The following is a 16,132-nucleotide window of genomic DNA, read 5'->3' on the forward strand; positions in this document are numbered from 1 at the left end:
TTACAGAGAGCCACTGCAGAAGGCAGGAGAAGGGGCCCCCACCCAGCCTGGAAAGAGAGCAGGCCTGGCCTTTGGGGAATAACCTGTGCTGAGTGGCTGCCATGTGCTCCATCAACCATCACGACTCCATGAAGCAGACGTCCCCTTTAGAGGTGAGGACGTGGCCTCCACAGCCAGCTCAGGTGTCAGTCACCTCCAAGGAGCACGTTATGGCTGCCCCACCTCTCCCAGTCCTCCCAAGAAAGTCAGAGGTGTGGGTGATCATGGTGCTAACGCCACACAGAGCTGGTGGGAAGGCCTCCCCTGCTTCCTAGCTGGGGGCGGGTTACCTCTCAGCCTCAGCTCCTTCTGGGTGAAGGCACCGCCCCCTGCGAGGTTGCCCTCAGCGTTAGATGGCCAGCACACAGAAAGGGTGCTCACTGTGTTCCCGGGAGTCTCCCTCCCCAATCTGGGCTCCAGCAATCTGCTCCGCTCCCCTAGATCTGACGGTCTCGTCATTGTCTGTGGGAGAAGAATCTGAGTTCAGGACCGACTCCTCTGCAGCTGCTCCAGGACCCACTTGCTTTTCAGGGCCCGCAGGCCGCCGGGAAGCAAGTCTGTGTGTACACAGAGCTGTGTGGCCCTGGCCTTCTCAGCACAGAGGGCTGCAGGGGGGCCCAGCGTTCACAAGTGGAAGCCAGAAGTGGGCACCCCTGACCCCTCAGGGTGGACCACTCCCCCCACTCCTCCCCAGCCCCCTCCTCCTAGCTGGAGTTGCAGGCCATACCAGGGGCCCACGCCTTGGGCGGGCACACAGGGCGGCCATTGTCTGTGCAGTGCCTGGCACCCTCTCGTTTGCATAGCCACGTGAAGAATGTGAGGGAGCAGGCTGCCGACAGACCCCTGCAAAGGGGAGCCAGGCTGCGGGGGAGGAAGCAGGCTGGGGTCGCAGCAGCAGGACCCCGCTTTCCCCCAGTGCCGTCCAGGACAGGCGGGTGGGCCTCTGGGGATGGCGGGGATGGCTGGGGGGCTGGCGGGAGTGGGAGCAGGGTTGTGACATTCCCCCTGCACCCACGCCAGGCAGAGCCCATGGGGCCAAACTGAACGTGAGGAGATTGCTAATGAGGTCGAGGAGAGTTAAACATTCCCCTGCTCCAGAGGGCTGAGCTGGGATGGGGGTTGGTGCTGGAAGGGCAGCCTGAACCCCAGGAATGCACAGAAGCCGCAGCTCCCCCGCCAGGCTGTTCTGGAGCTGGGGGCCGGGGCCGGTGCCTCAGGCCCCAGCAGGAGCTGCTAAACCAGCCAGCAAGGGGATTAACGGGGCTGAGCAGTCTGCCTTCCTTCGGGCTGCTGCCAGAAGGTCGGTGCTGTCTCCCACCTCCCTGCCAGGCTCCTTGCTGGCTGGCCGCCAGCTCTGTCCAGCCTTGATGGGGTCCCTCTTCTGCCCCAATCAGATCTCAAACAGACCCCACTGTGCATATTTCCCTGGTCTGGCTTCCTCTGTTTTTGCTATACACGGCCTCCGGGGTACCCAGGAACCCCTGTCCCCAACAGCCCCTCCCCAGCCCAGTCTCTTTATATCTGGCCTCAGACCCCTAGCCAAAAAGTTCTGCCTGGTGTCCAACTCTAGTATTACCTGCTGCAAACTGGAACTCAATTTCTTTTGCGTCCTACAGTCAGAGGACAGAAAACCCGAAGGGTCATATCAGCCAAGTAAGGGCAAAGTCCATCATCTCAGGCCTGGGGCTTGGGGTAGGAAGCAGGAGAATTTTAGGGCACTTTCATCAGGTTTCTAAAGGGGTTTCCCTGGGCCTAAAGGCCCTGAGGGCAGGCAGGGTCACTCCTCCCAGCCCCTCCCTTCTCTATCCCTGGAGCTGGGCAGGCGCAGGGTACCCACCTGGGCCGTGGCCCCGCCCCCCACCCCCAGGGGGCTGGGCATGAGCTTTGCTGGGGACCCTGCCCTGGCTTAGGCAGCCGGCACTGTGGGCGGGCCCTGGCCTTTCCAGCCCCTGGGCCTCCCCCTGCATTCTAGAGCCGGAGCCGCTGCCTTCGCCGCTGCCGCTGCTGCGCCACCGCCACCTCTCCTTCTCAGCCTCTGACCGCCCACTGCACCCCCACCCCCAGGCCAGCTGCTCCTCTCACCTGGCCATGACCCCAGCCCCCCAGGGCCCCTGACCCAGCCCTGAGCCCTGGGACCCCCGGCCCCCTCCCCTGGGCCATGGCCAACTCGGGCCTCCAGCTCCTGGGCTACTTCCTGGCCCTGGGGGGCTGGGTGGGCATCATCGCCAGCACAGCCCTCCCGCAGTGGAAGCAGTCCTCCTACGCGGGCGACGCCATCATCACGGCCGTGGGCCTCTACGAAGGGCTCTGGATGTCCTGTGCCTCCCAGAGCACCGGTCAGGTGCAGTGCAAGCTCTACGACTCCCTGCTCGCCCTGGAAGGTAGGCCTCGTGCCAGCCGGGCCGGGGGCGGGACGTGGGGGAGGGGGCGGTCCGGAGCCAGCCTTCCTGCGGTCGTCGCCATCTGCCCTGGGCTCCACACGACAGCCCCCTGCCCCCTGTGCATTTTTGAAAATCCAGGCCAGCCTGGTGCCCAGCGGGGGCAAGGGCTCTAGGTCCTGGCAGCCGTGGGTCCAGATCTCAGCTCTGCCGCTGTAACCTTGAAGGAGCCACTACCCCTGTCTGTGTTCTGATGTCCTGGTCTGTAAAGGGGCACGATGACTCTATGGGACTGTGGGAGGCCCAGATGCATGCCTGGAGCTCAAAAAGGCTCAGGCAAGATCCCTCCCTCTGCTTGCCCCGTACCCTGTATGCCCAGATGCTGTGCGCATGCAGCGATGTGCCCATCCTGCTGCCTAGGCAAGTATGCCCACACTCAGTGCACCTCCAAACATGCACACACACACTCATGTGCACGCACAAGTGCTCAAGCAGGCAGGCTCCTCTCCCTCTCCTCCTGGGGTGTGGAGTTGAACCTGACAAGTTGGCTGGTAAGCAGGCCCCACTGCAGCTCTCTCCCTGGCTCGGAGCTGACCCACAGGCCTGAGGCGGGCTGTTGCCGCACAGCCCCCACAGCGCCAGTCCAAGCAGGTCATCTGGCCTCTCTCAGGGACTCAGGAACCCACAGAGCATCAGGCATATGGCTGCTGAGGGTGACTCAAAGGGCAGAGGGGAAGGCAACCAGAGTCCAGAATGACCCTTGGGGAGGTGTCCCTGCCCGAGGGCCAACCTGGGCTGAGCTGGGCCTCAGACACTTTCAACTCCTCCTTCTGCTGAATCTGAAAGGCCACCCCCAGTGCTTGGAGGGGGGCAGCCCAAAAGGGAGTCCCCCGTCTGTCCTTGTTCTCCGCCCCCCAACCTTCCCAGGCCAGAAAGCAGCAGATGAGAGAACTCAAACTACCCGTCACCGTCACCGCACACCACCCGCAAGAGCCAGCAAGGGGGAGTGAACAGTGGGGTTAAGCGAGAAGCTCAGCCCACACCCTGTCCTCACACCTTGTTGTCACTTGTGTCCTCACTATCCCCTCACATCTGCAGCCCAGGAGGAGCCTCCAGCTCCAGCCCCTCCCATCTGGGCTCCTCCCACCAACTACTTCTCCCACCACTGGCTCAGTACCCCCCACCTCGCCCAGGTCACATCCAGTCAGCGCGAGCCCTGATGGTGGTGGCCGTGCTCCTGGGCTTCGTCGGCATGGTCCTTAGCGTCATCGGCATGAAGTGCACCCGGGTCGGAGACAGCAACCCCATCGCCAAGGGCCGCATTGCCATCTCCGGGGGAGCCCTCTTCCTCCTGGCAGGTGAGTGCCCCTGGCTCCTTCTCCACCATCTTGGCCATGGCAGGTGGCCCCACCCTGAGTGGCCAGAGCAGGGCTGAGCATCCTCTCCTTGGTCCTTAGGCCTCTGCACTTTAACAGCCGTCTCGTGGTATGCCACCCTGGTGACCCAGGAGTTCTTCAACCCAAGCACACCTGTCAATGCCAGGTGAGTGCCAGGGCATGGCTTGCAAGGGGACGGGCAGGGCCTCCCAATCCACCTCCTCTGGGGCCACTGGCCTTTGTCCAGAGGGGCAGTTGGAGGGTGAAATAAGGGACAGGGCCCAGGTGCTGTCACGGAGCGGCCCTCTGGAGGGGGAGCCAGGCAAGGTGTGGCCAGGCCCTCCAAAGGGGCAGGAGGCCTGTGGAGGACACCCCAGGAGCAGCGGGCACCTGCAGAGAGCTAAGCACCCTGGCTCTGGGTTTAAGTCCCGGCTCTGCCAGTGCTGGCTGAGTGATGGGCAAGTTCCTCCATCTTTCTGCACCTGGGTTCCCCCCCGTAACATGGAGTCAGGACCCGAGGAACCAGCTCACGTGTGATCCTGACGGTTCAGTGGGATGGTGCAGCTCAGGGATTTGGCACGGTGCCTGTGCCCTGGAGAGCGCTCAGCAAACCCGAGCTGTTATCCTGCAGGAGGAGCAGTTACTTTGGGTGGGGCATTGGGGGGATGAGGATGGAGAAGTGATAACAGCAGATCAGATGGTGGCGGGCCTTGTGGCACAAGAAGGTTTTGTTCCCCATCCTGGGGGGGAAGGCAGCAGACAATCCCTCCGCTGTGATGTGCAGAGTGGCGGGGAGGGGGCAGGATCAGTAAGGCGCTGTTGCAGAGGTCTGAGCAGAGGGCCTGGGGCAGGGGGACCAGCCGTGGAGAGTAGCTTCAGAGAGATTGAAGAGCTCGAATGGTCAGGACTTGTAAGGCCGAGGGTGTGGGGGTTGAATAGGGGGCTCTCTGGAACTCCTGAGCCCATCCTGGCTCCTCCCTCACCTCTCAGCTCTGCCCAGAGCAGAGAATGGGACAGTCTCAAGCCCAGACATCCCGACAGACCTTGAGACCTGGGGTGGAGAGAGGATGAGAAAAGATGCCTGGGCTGTCACAGTTGGGAGGGCTCCCTGGAGGAGGCAGAGGTGTGGAGTGGGGAGGAAAAGGAGACCTCAGGCATGAGGCTCATTCCCTGGAGCTGGCAGCTCTAGCTATGCAGACCTGCCAAGCGAGAGGTGGCTCAGCACAGAGATGGCAGGCCGGCACACGTCCCTTCTGGGCTCCCCAAAGCTGCCTGGGTTGCAGGCTCTGTGCTGGCGCCTGGGGACATGGATGAATCTGGTGCTGTCTGCCCTCAGGCACTCCCCAGGGAGCCGAACAAGTAAGGGACTGAAGGGCCACCCAGTAAGTGAGAGCAAGGTGGGCCACACAGAGGGCACAGGGAAAGCCCCCACGAGGAGGTGGCATCTGATCTGGGCCCTGAAGGCAACGGAGCACAGGAGGCGCAGAAGGGGGCGTTTCTAGGAGGGCATGCCTCATGCAAAGGCACAGAGGTGGGGAGGCCTGGGGCACTGCAAAAGGTGCTGGGCTGCCCAGTGGGGCCTGTAAGTGGAGAGCCCAGGGAGGCAGCCAGAGCCCCGGCTGGGAGTTCTGTGGGCCAGACGGTGACTGAGAGAAAGAGATGGCGGGACTGCCCTGCTCCTCCTCCACAAGACCTGGTGGATACTCCCTCTACTGGCAGGAACAGGCCCACCTTGGGCCTGGGTCACCCTGCGTGGTGTTGATACACTGGGGTGGGGACAGGAGGAAGGATGGGCATTCACCCCAACTTATCCAGAGAGACTGAGGAGGCTGGGGAGGCCCCCATCCTAGCACCCCACCCCCTGCCCGTCCCCTGCCGGGCCGAGGTTCTGGAGCCCCTGGGGAGGGCTGAAGCGCGGCCTGGTGGCAGCCACACCTGATGGCGTCCTCCCAACCCCTTGCAGGTATGAGTTTGGCCCAGCCCTGTTTGTGGGCTGGGCCTCTGCCGGCCTGGCCATGCTGGGGGGCTCCTTCCTCTGCTGCACGTGCCCGGAGCCCGAGAGATCCAACAACAGCCCGCAGCCCTACCGGCCCGGCCCCTCAGCTGCGGCCCGAGAGTACGTCTGAGCCCCTGCCCGTGCCCAGCGGCCTCCCACCCAGCACTCCACCAGCCCTGCAGCACCCTGGGCAGGGCCAGTAGGGCACAGAGTGTCTCCCAAGCTCTGTCTAGGGCTCTGAGCAGCTTGTCCCCAACACAGGCACCCACCCTGCACTCTGAGACCCAGACCCAGACACTCAGAGAGAGGCCGGATGCAGGAGCCCGCCCACAGGGGCAGGACAATTCCAGGTACAGGCGCGGGCCTGTCCACACACCAGCCCGGGTGCCGGCCCTCTCCCCAGCCACCTAGTCACTCACCAGGGGGCTCCAGGAGTGTCTACTCTGTGCTGGGCCCTGGGGACGCAGCAGGAAAGATGGACTGTGGTGCCCAGTGCCCTGGGGAGGCCAGAGCCCTCCATCCCCCACCCCACCCCGGGCCCACGGGCTCCCACAGCAACCCCATAAAGGAGGCAGTGCCAGGATGAGGAATGTCCCTATGTTATAGAAAGGAAACAGGTTCAGAGAGACCAAGAGGCTTGGCCCCGTTTTCTCTGAGTCCAGCTCTCAGGCTCTTCCAGTATGCCCAGCGCTGTGTGGACACCCACACAGATGGCTGGGCCAGACCATGTCACCCCTGCCCCCAGGAACAGGCCCCAGGCAGGGCTGCTGTGAGGGCCCAGGTCTGACCATGCTGGCCAGTCCCTGTGTCTGGGCCTGAACCCCACAGCCCTTGCCTCCCCACACTGTGGCTCCCTCAACTAACCAGCTCTCTCTCTTTTGACTTTCAGACCAGTTGTTAAATTGTCTGCCTCCGTCAAGGGCCCCCTGGGTGTGTAATGTCCAGGTCCCCAGCCTGGCTCTGTCCCCCTGCTCACCTAGACTATGTGTTTGGTATTTTTTCAAAAGAGAAGTGAACATCCAGCCCCAAGTGTGGTGTCATTTGGTCTGTCCCCGGCATGGCTAGGTTGGGGGCTGGCTCAGAGAGGTCAGCGCTGGTCCCTGGGGTCCTTGGGCATAAAGCTGGGGTGACAGAGGTCCAGGGTGGGATACACAGAATACCCAAGGCTGATCAGGAAAGAATTCAGGGCCCCTGCCCCCCTGCCCAGCCTGACTTTGGGCCTGACACCAGGCTCTCCTTGAAGGGAGACCCACCTGAGGACTGGCCCTGTCTGAACAGAGACACAGCCCGCCCCTGTTACTCTGCCTCCCTGGGAGGCCCTGCAGCCAGGTGCTGGGGATCAGAGCCAGCGTGAGGGGACACTGGAGGAGCTCGCCAAGTGGAGAGAGACTAGGGGAAGGATGTTAGGGCCTTTCAGGCTTTGGGATTATCCTGAGCAAGGTTGGAAGCCCCCAGCTCTGCTCCCACAGCAATGCTGCCCCTTTCTCCCACCCCCCTTCCTGCTGTCCAGTCTGCTGAGGTCCTGCTGCATCCCTGCCCTGGAACCAAAGGAGGGAGGGGGTGGCCTGAGGCTGCCTGAGACTGTGGCTGGAGCTCCATCCTCACCCAGGGGTGCAGTCAGAGCTGCAAGGGCTTTTGGTCCTGAAGTACGGGTACCACCCCCTTAGTTTAGAAGCTGGAGATGCCCTCAGAGGAATGTAGGGAACTTAACCGGATCAGCCCTGCCCCTCATGCTCAGGCCTCTCCCACCCCACCTCTCCTCCCTGGACCCTGAGTCTCTCTCTGGCCACTGCCCCCTCTCGCTTCCATCTGGAAAGAGCTATTTATAACCACCCCTTGACTTCCCCATGGCCGCCTCAGCCAGCTCTGTTCTGGCTTCCTCCACCACCTGTCTTGTGATCACATCTCCCACCAAGTCACCAAATCCCAAGGACACAGCTCAACCTTCTCCCTGGAGCTCGACTCTGAGAGGTGAAGTAAGGCAAGATGACTGTCGCCCACGCTCCAACCAAGGGTGGGGACGGGAGGAGAGAAGCGATCGGTGGAGCTGCTGTGGGATTGTCCGCACAGTGACCTGGGCCTGCCAGCTGCAGCACATCCACGGGGGCACCTCAGGAGCAGCCACTTCATGCAGCCCATCCAGCCTCTGGCCAGAGGAGGTGGGCACCTGACCCTAAATGGGTTCACCAGAGTCCTGCCCCTCAAATGATGAATGAGAACTACAAAAGAGTCGCTCGGGGTGCCCGAGCTATAACGCAGCGGTTCTCAGCCCTGGGTGGGCGTCTGAGTCACTTGGAGAGCTGAGGCCCAGCCTCCCTCCCTGGACATCCCGGCTTAATTGGCTCGGGGTAGACCTGGGTATCTGGGTCCAGGCAGCCCCCAAGGGCAGCGAGGTGTGGTCAGCACTGAGGGCACTTCTGTGGGGCCTAAAGCTCAGGGCTGTGAGGGTCTCAGGGGGGAAAGGCGTCTCCAAGAAGAGGCGAGGAGAGGAAAGGCCTGTCTCCTTGTGCCCTTCCTGAAACCAGGCTGTTCTGAGAGATTCCCACATCCTCCCAATAAACAGATCCCATGCCGCTGAAGCAATTCTGAGTTTGATTTCTGTCGCACGCAGCCAGAAGAGCCATGACTGACACCGAATTTGGAACCTGGGAACTGAGTGTCGCGGTGAGGGTTCCTGGCACGGGTGCCACTGAGCAGGGTGGGATGTGGGGCCCAGAGGCTCCCTGTCCCAGGCTGGGGACTTGGCAATGCTCTCTCTGGTCATGAGGCAGTTGGCCTGGAAACCGCGTGTTGTCTCTTGAGGCTCAGGGTCCTCCAGAGGTTTGGGTCTTGGTGGGAAGATGTTGGGGTAGAACGTGCCGGTGGCTTCTTGGTTTCAGGGACAGGCTGCGGGAGAGGCGAGCTCCATGCCAGCGGGCGGGCCTGACGGCAGGGCGGGAACAAGCTTCAGTCTGATCCTTGTGAAGGGAAGCAGGGATGGCCGGGGAGTCGAGAGGGCAGTCAGATAAGCACATAGAACCCGATGAAGACACTGGTAAACGACGCAGCGGGATCCTGGCAATGGGAAGGAGATGTCTGGGAGAAGTTAGAGGAGTTTGCAAAGCCTGGTCCCCCAGGCCTCTCCTGAAGCAACCTCTCTCCAGTATCCACATCAAGTTTGCCTGGACTGCCAGCCGGTGGCAGAGCCAACTTTCCTGGCCTCCTGACTGGGCTCCTGTTTACTGTCCCAGCCCCAAGGCTAAAGGATTGGGAGGAGACCCAGGAAGTGGGGCTCAGACTCAAAGGGCATGATCCTAAAGCTTTTGCTATTATTAGCAGAGCTCTCAGACTGAAATTGGCAGGGCATGGAACACGGTTTTAGGAGGAATATCCCTGTGTGCTCAACCCCTAAGGAAAGCCGCAGACCCAGGGAACATGGCCAGAGAAGGTGTTCAGCGAAAGGGAGGGACCCGGGCACTGGCGTAGCTGACCAGGACTCACCTGCTGCCTGGGAAGAGGCTGGAAAACCACGCGTCTGAGAACAGGGATATGGATGCATGTCAGACGATGGCAATGAGTTAGTGTTAATTTTGTGTTGTATGCATTGCTAATTGCGTGTGGTAATGACACTGGTCTTTTCTTTTTTTAATCCTCGTCTGGTAGAGGAGCACAGTGAAATGATATAATGGCTGGATTTGCTTTAAAATACTCTAGCAACACAGAGGTCAAGGGCAGAGGAAGTTATAAGACTGATAAATGCCAGTGGTACTTCGGGGTCACTCTACTCTGTTTGTGTGTATGTTTGCAAATGAAAAAAAAAGGGCTAAAAATCCATCTAAGCTTTGACGGTTGTATCATTTAATATACCCCCGCCGACCACAGGAGTGAGGGTGATGAACATTCGAGAGACTCTTGCTGCTCCAAGCACCATCCTCCTACGGCGGCATCCCATCACTGGAAACTTGTTAGAAACAGAGTCTCAGGCCCCCAGGCCGAGTGACATGAGGAGGTGTTTCCCCGGGCAATTGGCGCGCAGACTGAGGGTGGAGGCGCCCTGGTGTCGGCTGTTGGAGGCCGTGTGGTGCTTCTCTTCTAGATGAGAATTTCACTTACCTCGGTGTCCTCCATCATTTGAATATTAGGTATTTTGAGAGTGGGTCAATTTATGATTTCATCCAGAGCTGGCAAGTCTACGGGGAGGCACAGGCAAACCTGATCGAGGCGAAACTGGAAATGAAGAACGGACAACACCCAAAGCTGTGCTTCCCAACTTTCTCTCCTCAGAGAGCACAGAAAAAGAGTATTTGATTCAGTTTATGAGAATACTGCAGGCAGTTTTATTCTGGACAACCCTCCTGTTGAAAACACTGACGGTGTTAGGAAAAGTGTAAAATACTCTTCAAAGCATCGCGGCGCTGACGCTGTGCTGTGGAATCACCACGTCAGACCTGAGAAGCTGGCCTTCCCCCTCTGGGCCGCATGGTGGCCCACGAGGTCACCACGAAGCTGAGGAGGCCTTGGCTGGCAGGGTTGAGGACTGGTTCCATAGAAGGAGATTGAACAAATAAGTGAATATACCAGAGATAATGGGAGTCAGGCTTCTCACTGCCAGAGAACAGATTGACAAAGATGGACAGGGGAAAGATTAGGATAAATCCTGTGGTGTTGGATTGGAGTTGGTGGTATCTGGATGAACACATGGCTTTTAATATATGTAGATAAATATTGAAATAGATGTTGTGTGTGTGTGTACATGTGTGATATATGTACATACGTATATCTATGAGCTCTATGTCCTAGAGAGGCCTTGAAGCAATGACACCCGAGTAGCAAGTCCTTATCTTGATTTCTGAGTACCATTTTCCACTAGAAGCTACCAGGGCTCCATGGAGAAATGGCTGATTTGATGGCTGTGGTAAGGAAAGTACAAAATAAGCTCGGAGCACCTTCATGTTCCAGAAAGTAAGAAAGTGCTCAAGGAATGATGGAGACATGTCTAAAGGATACAGAAGCCAGAATAAAGGGGTGCCCACTGGCATTATCTGGGACAATTTGGGCATCAAAATAAATAATGATAGTAATGGATTTTAACTCAGTGAATAAAAGTAAGAATCCATTAGTCCATACCGATATGAATAATCAAATAAATGAGTAGGGAAGAAGAAAAAGCTCTACTTTACAGTAAAATGCCAGCTAATATGAATAATTTATTAACTGATAAGCACAAAACACTTAAATTTACAGTGGTGAAACATAGCACCCGTATCTTAATCAAGTGATAAGAGTGAACACCTCCAGTAAAGGGACAAGTCAGAATTGTGCATCCCTTGATATCATGCACTGAGAAGAACACAGCATCGTTTATATGATATTCTTGCTGAAGGTGCAGAAATTGAATCACTGATGACGATAGAAAAATCCAAATTGAGGTTATTCTACAAAATAACTGCCTGTACTCTTCAAAAGCATCCAAGTTATGAAAGTCAAGCAAAGACTGAGGAGCTGTCCCAGATTGAGGAGGTTGAAGAGATATTATAACTAAACGCAACGATCGATCCTGGATTGTATTCTGGTCCTATAAATGACATTCTTGGGACAACTAGTGAAATTTGAACAGTGTTTGTGGTTGAGATGACAGTACTATATCAGGGTTAATTTCCTGAGCTTGATAGTTTCAGATAGTGGTTTTATGGGTTTGTGGGACAGTGTCCTTGCATTTTAGGAAATACACACTGGGGGCCGGCCCCGTGGCTGAGTGGTTAAGTTCACGTGTTCTTCTTCGGTGGCCCGGGGTTTCACTGGTTCTGATCCTGGGCGCGGACATGGCACTGCTCATCAGGCAACATTGAGGCGGCGTCCCACATGCCACAACTAGAAGGACCCACAAACTAAAATATACAACTACGTGCCAGGGGGATTTGGGGAGAAAAAGCAGAAAAGAAAAAAAAATACACACTGAAGTACTAAAAGGATGATGAGCCATCAGAAAAAAATACACACAGATACACACGAAGAAAGAGTTACAAGGCAAATATTTGTAGTAGAATATCAATTGGGCAATCTAAGGGAAAGGCATGCAGGAGTTCTCGGAACTGTTCTTGCAACTTTTCTCTAAAGTTTGAAATTATTTCAAGATTGAAACGTCTAAGGGAAAGTTGGAATACTGAGAAGCTGCTCTTCCCAGAGGGCACTTAAAAGTCCAGCAAACGTAGACACCTCCCAAGATGGCAGTGGAAAGGAAAGCTTTGGGCTCGCCCATGGTGAAAACAAAAAATCTTTATTTCACCCTTTTTTTTTTTTGGTGAGGAAGATTCGCCCTGAGCTAACATCTGTTGCTAATCTTCTTCCATTTTGTATGTGAGCCGCTGCCACAGCATGGCCACCAACAAGTGGTGTATGTCTGTGCCTGGGAACCGAACCCGGGCTGCTGAAGCGGAACGTGCCAACCTTAACCACTAGGCCACAGGGCTGGACCCCACCTTCATTTTTGAAAGGTGTTTTCGCTGAGTGTAGAATTCTGGGTTAACTCCTCACTCCTTTAGTATTTATAGGTGTCATCCTAGTGTCTTCTACCTTATATAGTTTTTTTTTTTTTTTTTTTATTAATGTTATGATAGATTACAACCTTGTGAGATTTCAGTTGTACATTTTTGTTAGTCATGTTGTGGGTACACCACTTCCCCCTCCGTACCCTCCCCCCACCCCCCCTTTTCCCTGGTAACCACCGATCAGATCTCCTTATCAATATGCTAATTTCCACCTATGAGTGGAGTCATATAGAGTTCGTCTTTCTCTGACTGACTTATTTCGCTTAACATCATGCCCTCGAGGTCCATCCACATTGTTGTGAATGGGCCAATTTCGTCTTTTTTTATGGCTGAGTAGTATTCCATTGTGTATATATACCACATCTTCTTTATCCAATCATCAGTTTCTGGGCATGTAGGCTGGTTCCACGTCTTGGCTATTGTAAATAATGCTGCGATGAACATAGGGGTGCAACGGACTCTTGAGATATCTGATATCAGGTTCTTAGGATAGATACCCAGTAATGGGATGGCTGGGTCATAGGGTATTTCTATTTTTAACTTTTTGAGAAATCTCCATACTGTTTTCCATAGTGGCTGTACCAGTTTGCATTCCCACCAACAGTGTATGAGGGTTCCTCTTTCTCCACAACCTCTCCAACATTTGTCGTTCTTGGTTTTGGATGTTTTTGCCAATCTAACGGGGGTAAGGTGATATCTTAGTGTAGTTTTGATTTGCATTTCCCTGATGATTAGCGATGATGAACATCTTTTCATGTGTCTATTGGCCATATTCATATCTTCTTTTGAGAAATGTCTGTTCATGTCCTCTGCCCATTTTTTGATCGGGTTGTTTGTTTTTTTGTTGTTAAGCAGTGTGAGTTCTTTGTATATTATGGAGATTAACCCTTTGTCGGATAAGTGGCTTGTAAATATTTTTTCCCAATTAGTGAGCTGTTTTTTTGTTTCAATCCTGTTTTCCCTTGCCTTGAAGAAGCTCTTTAGTCTGATGAAGTCCCATTTGTTTATTCTTTCTATTGTTTCCCTCAACTGAGGAGTTACAGTGTCCGAAAAGATTCTTTTGAAACTGATGTCAAAGAGTGTACTGCCTATATTCTCTTCCAAAAGACTTATTGTCTCAGGCCTAATCTTTAGGTCTTTGATCCATTTTGAGTTTATTTTGGTGTGTGGTGAAAAAGAATGGTCAATTTTCAATCTTTTGCATGTGGCTGTCCAGTTTTCCCAGCACCATTTGTTGAAGAGACTTTCTTTTCTCCATTGTAGGCCCTCTGCTCCTTTGTCGAAGATTAGCTGTCCATAGATGTGTGGTTTTATCTCTGGGCTTTCAATTCTGTTCCATTGATCTGTGGACCTGTTTTTGTACCAGTACCATGCTGTTTTGATCACTGTAGCTTTGTAGTATGTTTTGAAATCGGGGATTGTGATTCCGCTGGCTTTGTTTTTCTTGCTCAGGATTGCTTTAGCAATTCGCGGTCTTTTGTTGCCCCATATGAATTTTAGGATTGTTTGTTCAATTTCTGTGAAGAATGTTCTTGGGATTCTGATTGGGATAGCATTGAACCTGTATATTGCTTTAGGTAGTATGGACATTTTAACTATGTTTATTCTTCCAATCCATGTGCAAGGAATGTTTTTCCATCTCTTTATGTCATCGCCTATTTCTTTCAAGAAAGTCTTGTAGTTTTCATTGTATAGATCCTTCACTTCCTTGGTTAAGTTTATCCCAAGGTATTTTATTCTTTTCGTTGCGATTGTGAATGGGATAGAGTTCTTGAGTTCTTTTTCTGTTAGTTTATTGTTAGTGTATAGAAATGCTACTGATTTATGCACGTTAATTTTATACCCTGCTACTTTGTTGTAGTTGTTGATTATTTCTAATAGTTTTTCTGTGGATTCTTTGGGGTTTTCTATGTATAAGATCATGTCGTCTGCAAACAACGAGAGTTTTACTTCTTCGTTACCTATTTGGATTCCTTTTATTTCTTTTTCCTGCCGAATTGCTCTGGCCAGCACCTCCAGAACTATGTTGAATAGGAGTGGTGAAAGTGGGCACCCTTGTCTTGTTCCTGTCCTCAGAGGGATGGCTTTCAGCTTTTGTCCATTGAGTATGATGTTGGCTGTGGGTCTATCATATATGGCCTTTATTATGTTGAGGTACTTTCCTTCTATACCCATTTTACTGAGGGTTTTTATCATAAATGGGTGTTGGATCTTGTCGAATGCTTTCTCTGCATCTATTGAGATGATCATGTGGTTTTTGGTTTTCATTTTGTTGATGTAGTGTATCACGTTGATTGACTTGCGGATGTTGAACCATCCCTGTGTCCCTGGTATAAATCCCACTTGATCATGGTGTATAATCTTTTTGATGTATTGCTGTAATCGGTTAGCCAAAATTTTGTTGAGGATTTTTGCATCTATGTTCATCAGTGATATCGGCCTGTAGTTCTCCTTCTTTGTGTTGTCCTTGTCAGGTTTGGGGATCAGAGTGATGTTGGCTTCATAGAATGTGTTAGGGAGTTCTCCATCTTTCTCAATTTTCTGGAACAGTTTGAGGAGAATAGGTATTAAGTCTTCTTTGAATGTTTGGTAGAATTCTCCAGAGAAGCCGTCTGGTCCTGGACTCTTATTTTTGGGGAGGTTTTTGATTACCGTTTCTATTTCCTTACTTGTGATTGGTCTATTCAGATTCTCCATTTCTTCCTGATTCAGTTTGGGGAGATTGTAGGAGTCTAGGAATTTGTCCATTTCTTCCAGGTTGTTCAATTTGTTGGCATATAGTTTTTCATAGTATTCTCTTATGATCTCTTGTATTTCATTGGTATCTGTTGTGATTTCTCCTCTGTCATTCCTGATTTTATTAATTTGCGATTTCTCTCTTCTTTTCTTGGTGAGTCTGGCTAGGGGTTTGTCAATTTTGTTAATTCTTTCGAAGAACCAACTCTTTGTTTCATTGATCCTTTCTATTGTCTTTTTTGTTTCAATATCGTTTATTTCTGCTCTTATTTTTATTATTTCCCTCCTTCTACTGACTCTGGGCCTTGTTTGTTCTTCTTTTTCTAGTTCTGTTAGGTGTCGTTTGAGGTTGCTTAAGTGAGCTTTTTCTTGTTTAGTGAGGTGAGCCTGTATTGCGATGAATTTCCCTCTTAGGACTGCTTTTGCTGCATCCCAAATGATTTGGTATGTCGTGTTCTCATTTTCATTTGTCTCCAGATAATATTTGATTTCTTCTTTAATTTCTTCAATGATCCATTGTTTGTTGAGAAGCGTGTTGTTTAGTCTCCACGTTTTTGCACCTTTCTCTGCTTTTTTCTTGTAGTTGATTTCTAGTTTAATAGCGTTATGATCAGAAAAGATGCTTGATATTATTTCAACTCTCTTGTATTTATTGATGTTTGCTTTGGTTCCCAAAATATGGTCAATCCTTGAGAATGTTCCATGTGCACTTGAGAAGAATGTGTAACCTGCTGTTTTTGGATGAAGTGTTCTATATATATCTATTAAGTCCATCTGGTCTAATTTTTCATTTAATTCTATTATTTCCTTGTTGATTTTCTGTCTGGATGTTCTGTCCATTGGTGTTAATGGTGTGTTGAGGTCCCCTACTATTATTGTATTGTTGTTGATGTCTTCTTTTAGTTCTATTAAGAGTTGCTTTACAAATTTTGGTGCTCCTGTGTTGGGTGCGTATATATTTATAAGTGTTATGTCTTCTTGGTGGAGAGTCCCTTTTATCATTATATACTGTCCCTCTTTGTCTTTCTTTATCTGTTTTGCTTTGAAATCTACCTTGTCTGATATTAGTATAGCGACACC

General features: G+C 52.8%; 1 protein-coding gene across 1 annotated transcript; it reads left to right on the plus strand.

The window, feature by feature from the left end:
- The first annotated feature begins 790 nt into the window (after positions 1-790).
- Positions 791-8,368, plus strand: CLDN19 (claudin 19). The gene is made up of 6 exons (XM_070610036.1): positions 791-970; positions 2,012-2,420; positions 3,611-3,775; positions 3,875-3,959; positions 5,757-5,909; positions 6,679-8,368. Exons 2-6 carry the CDS (start codon positions 2,198-2,200, stop codon positions 6,725-6,727), a joined length of 675 nt encoding a protein of 224 aa, XP_070466137.1. The 5' UTR covers positions 791-970; positions 2,012-2,197; the 3' UTR covers positions 6,728-8,368.
- Positions 8,369-16,132: the final 7,764 nt, after the last annotated feature.

Source organism: Equus przewalskii, chromosome 2 (assembly GCF_037783145.1).
Source record: "Equus przewalskii isolate Varuska chromosome 2, EquPr2, whole genome shotgun sequence".
NCBI classification, from domain to species: domain Eukaryota; kingdom Metazoa; phylum Chordata; class Mammalia; order Perissodactyla; family Equidae; genus Equus; species Equus przewalskii.

Coding starts and splice junctions, on each gene's coding strand:
- CLDN19 (XM_070610036.1), top strand. CDS start 2,198: ATGGCCAACTCGGGCCTCCAGCTCCTGGGCTACTTCCTGGCCCTGGGG. Junction 2,421..3,610: donor CTCCCTGCTCGCCCTGGAAG/GTAGGCCTCGTG, acceptor CACCTCGCCCAG/GTCACATCCAGTCAGCGCGA. Junction 5,910..6,678: donor CCCTCAGCTGCGGCCCGAGA/GTACGTCTGAGC, acceptor TTTGACTTTCAG/ACCAGTTGTTAAATTGTCTG.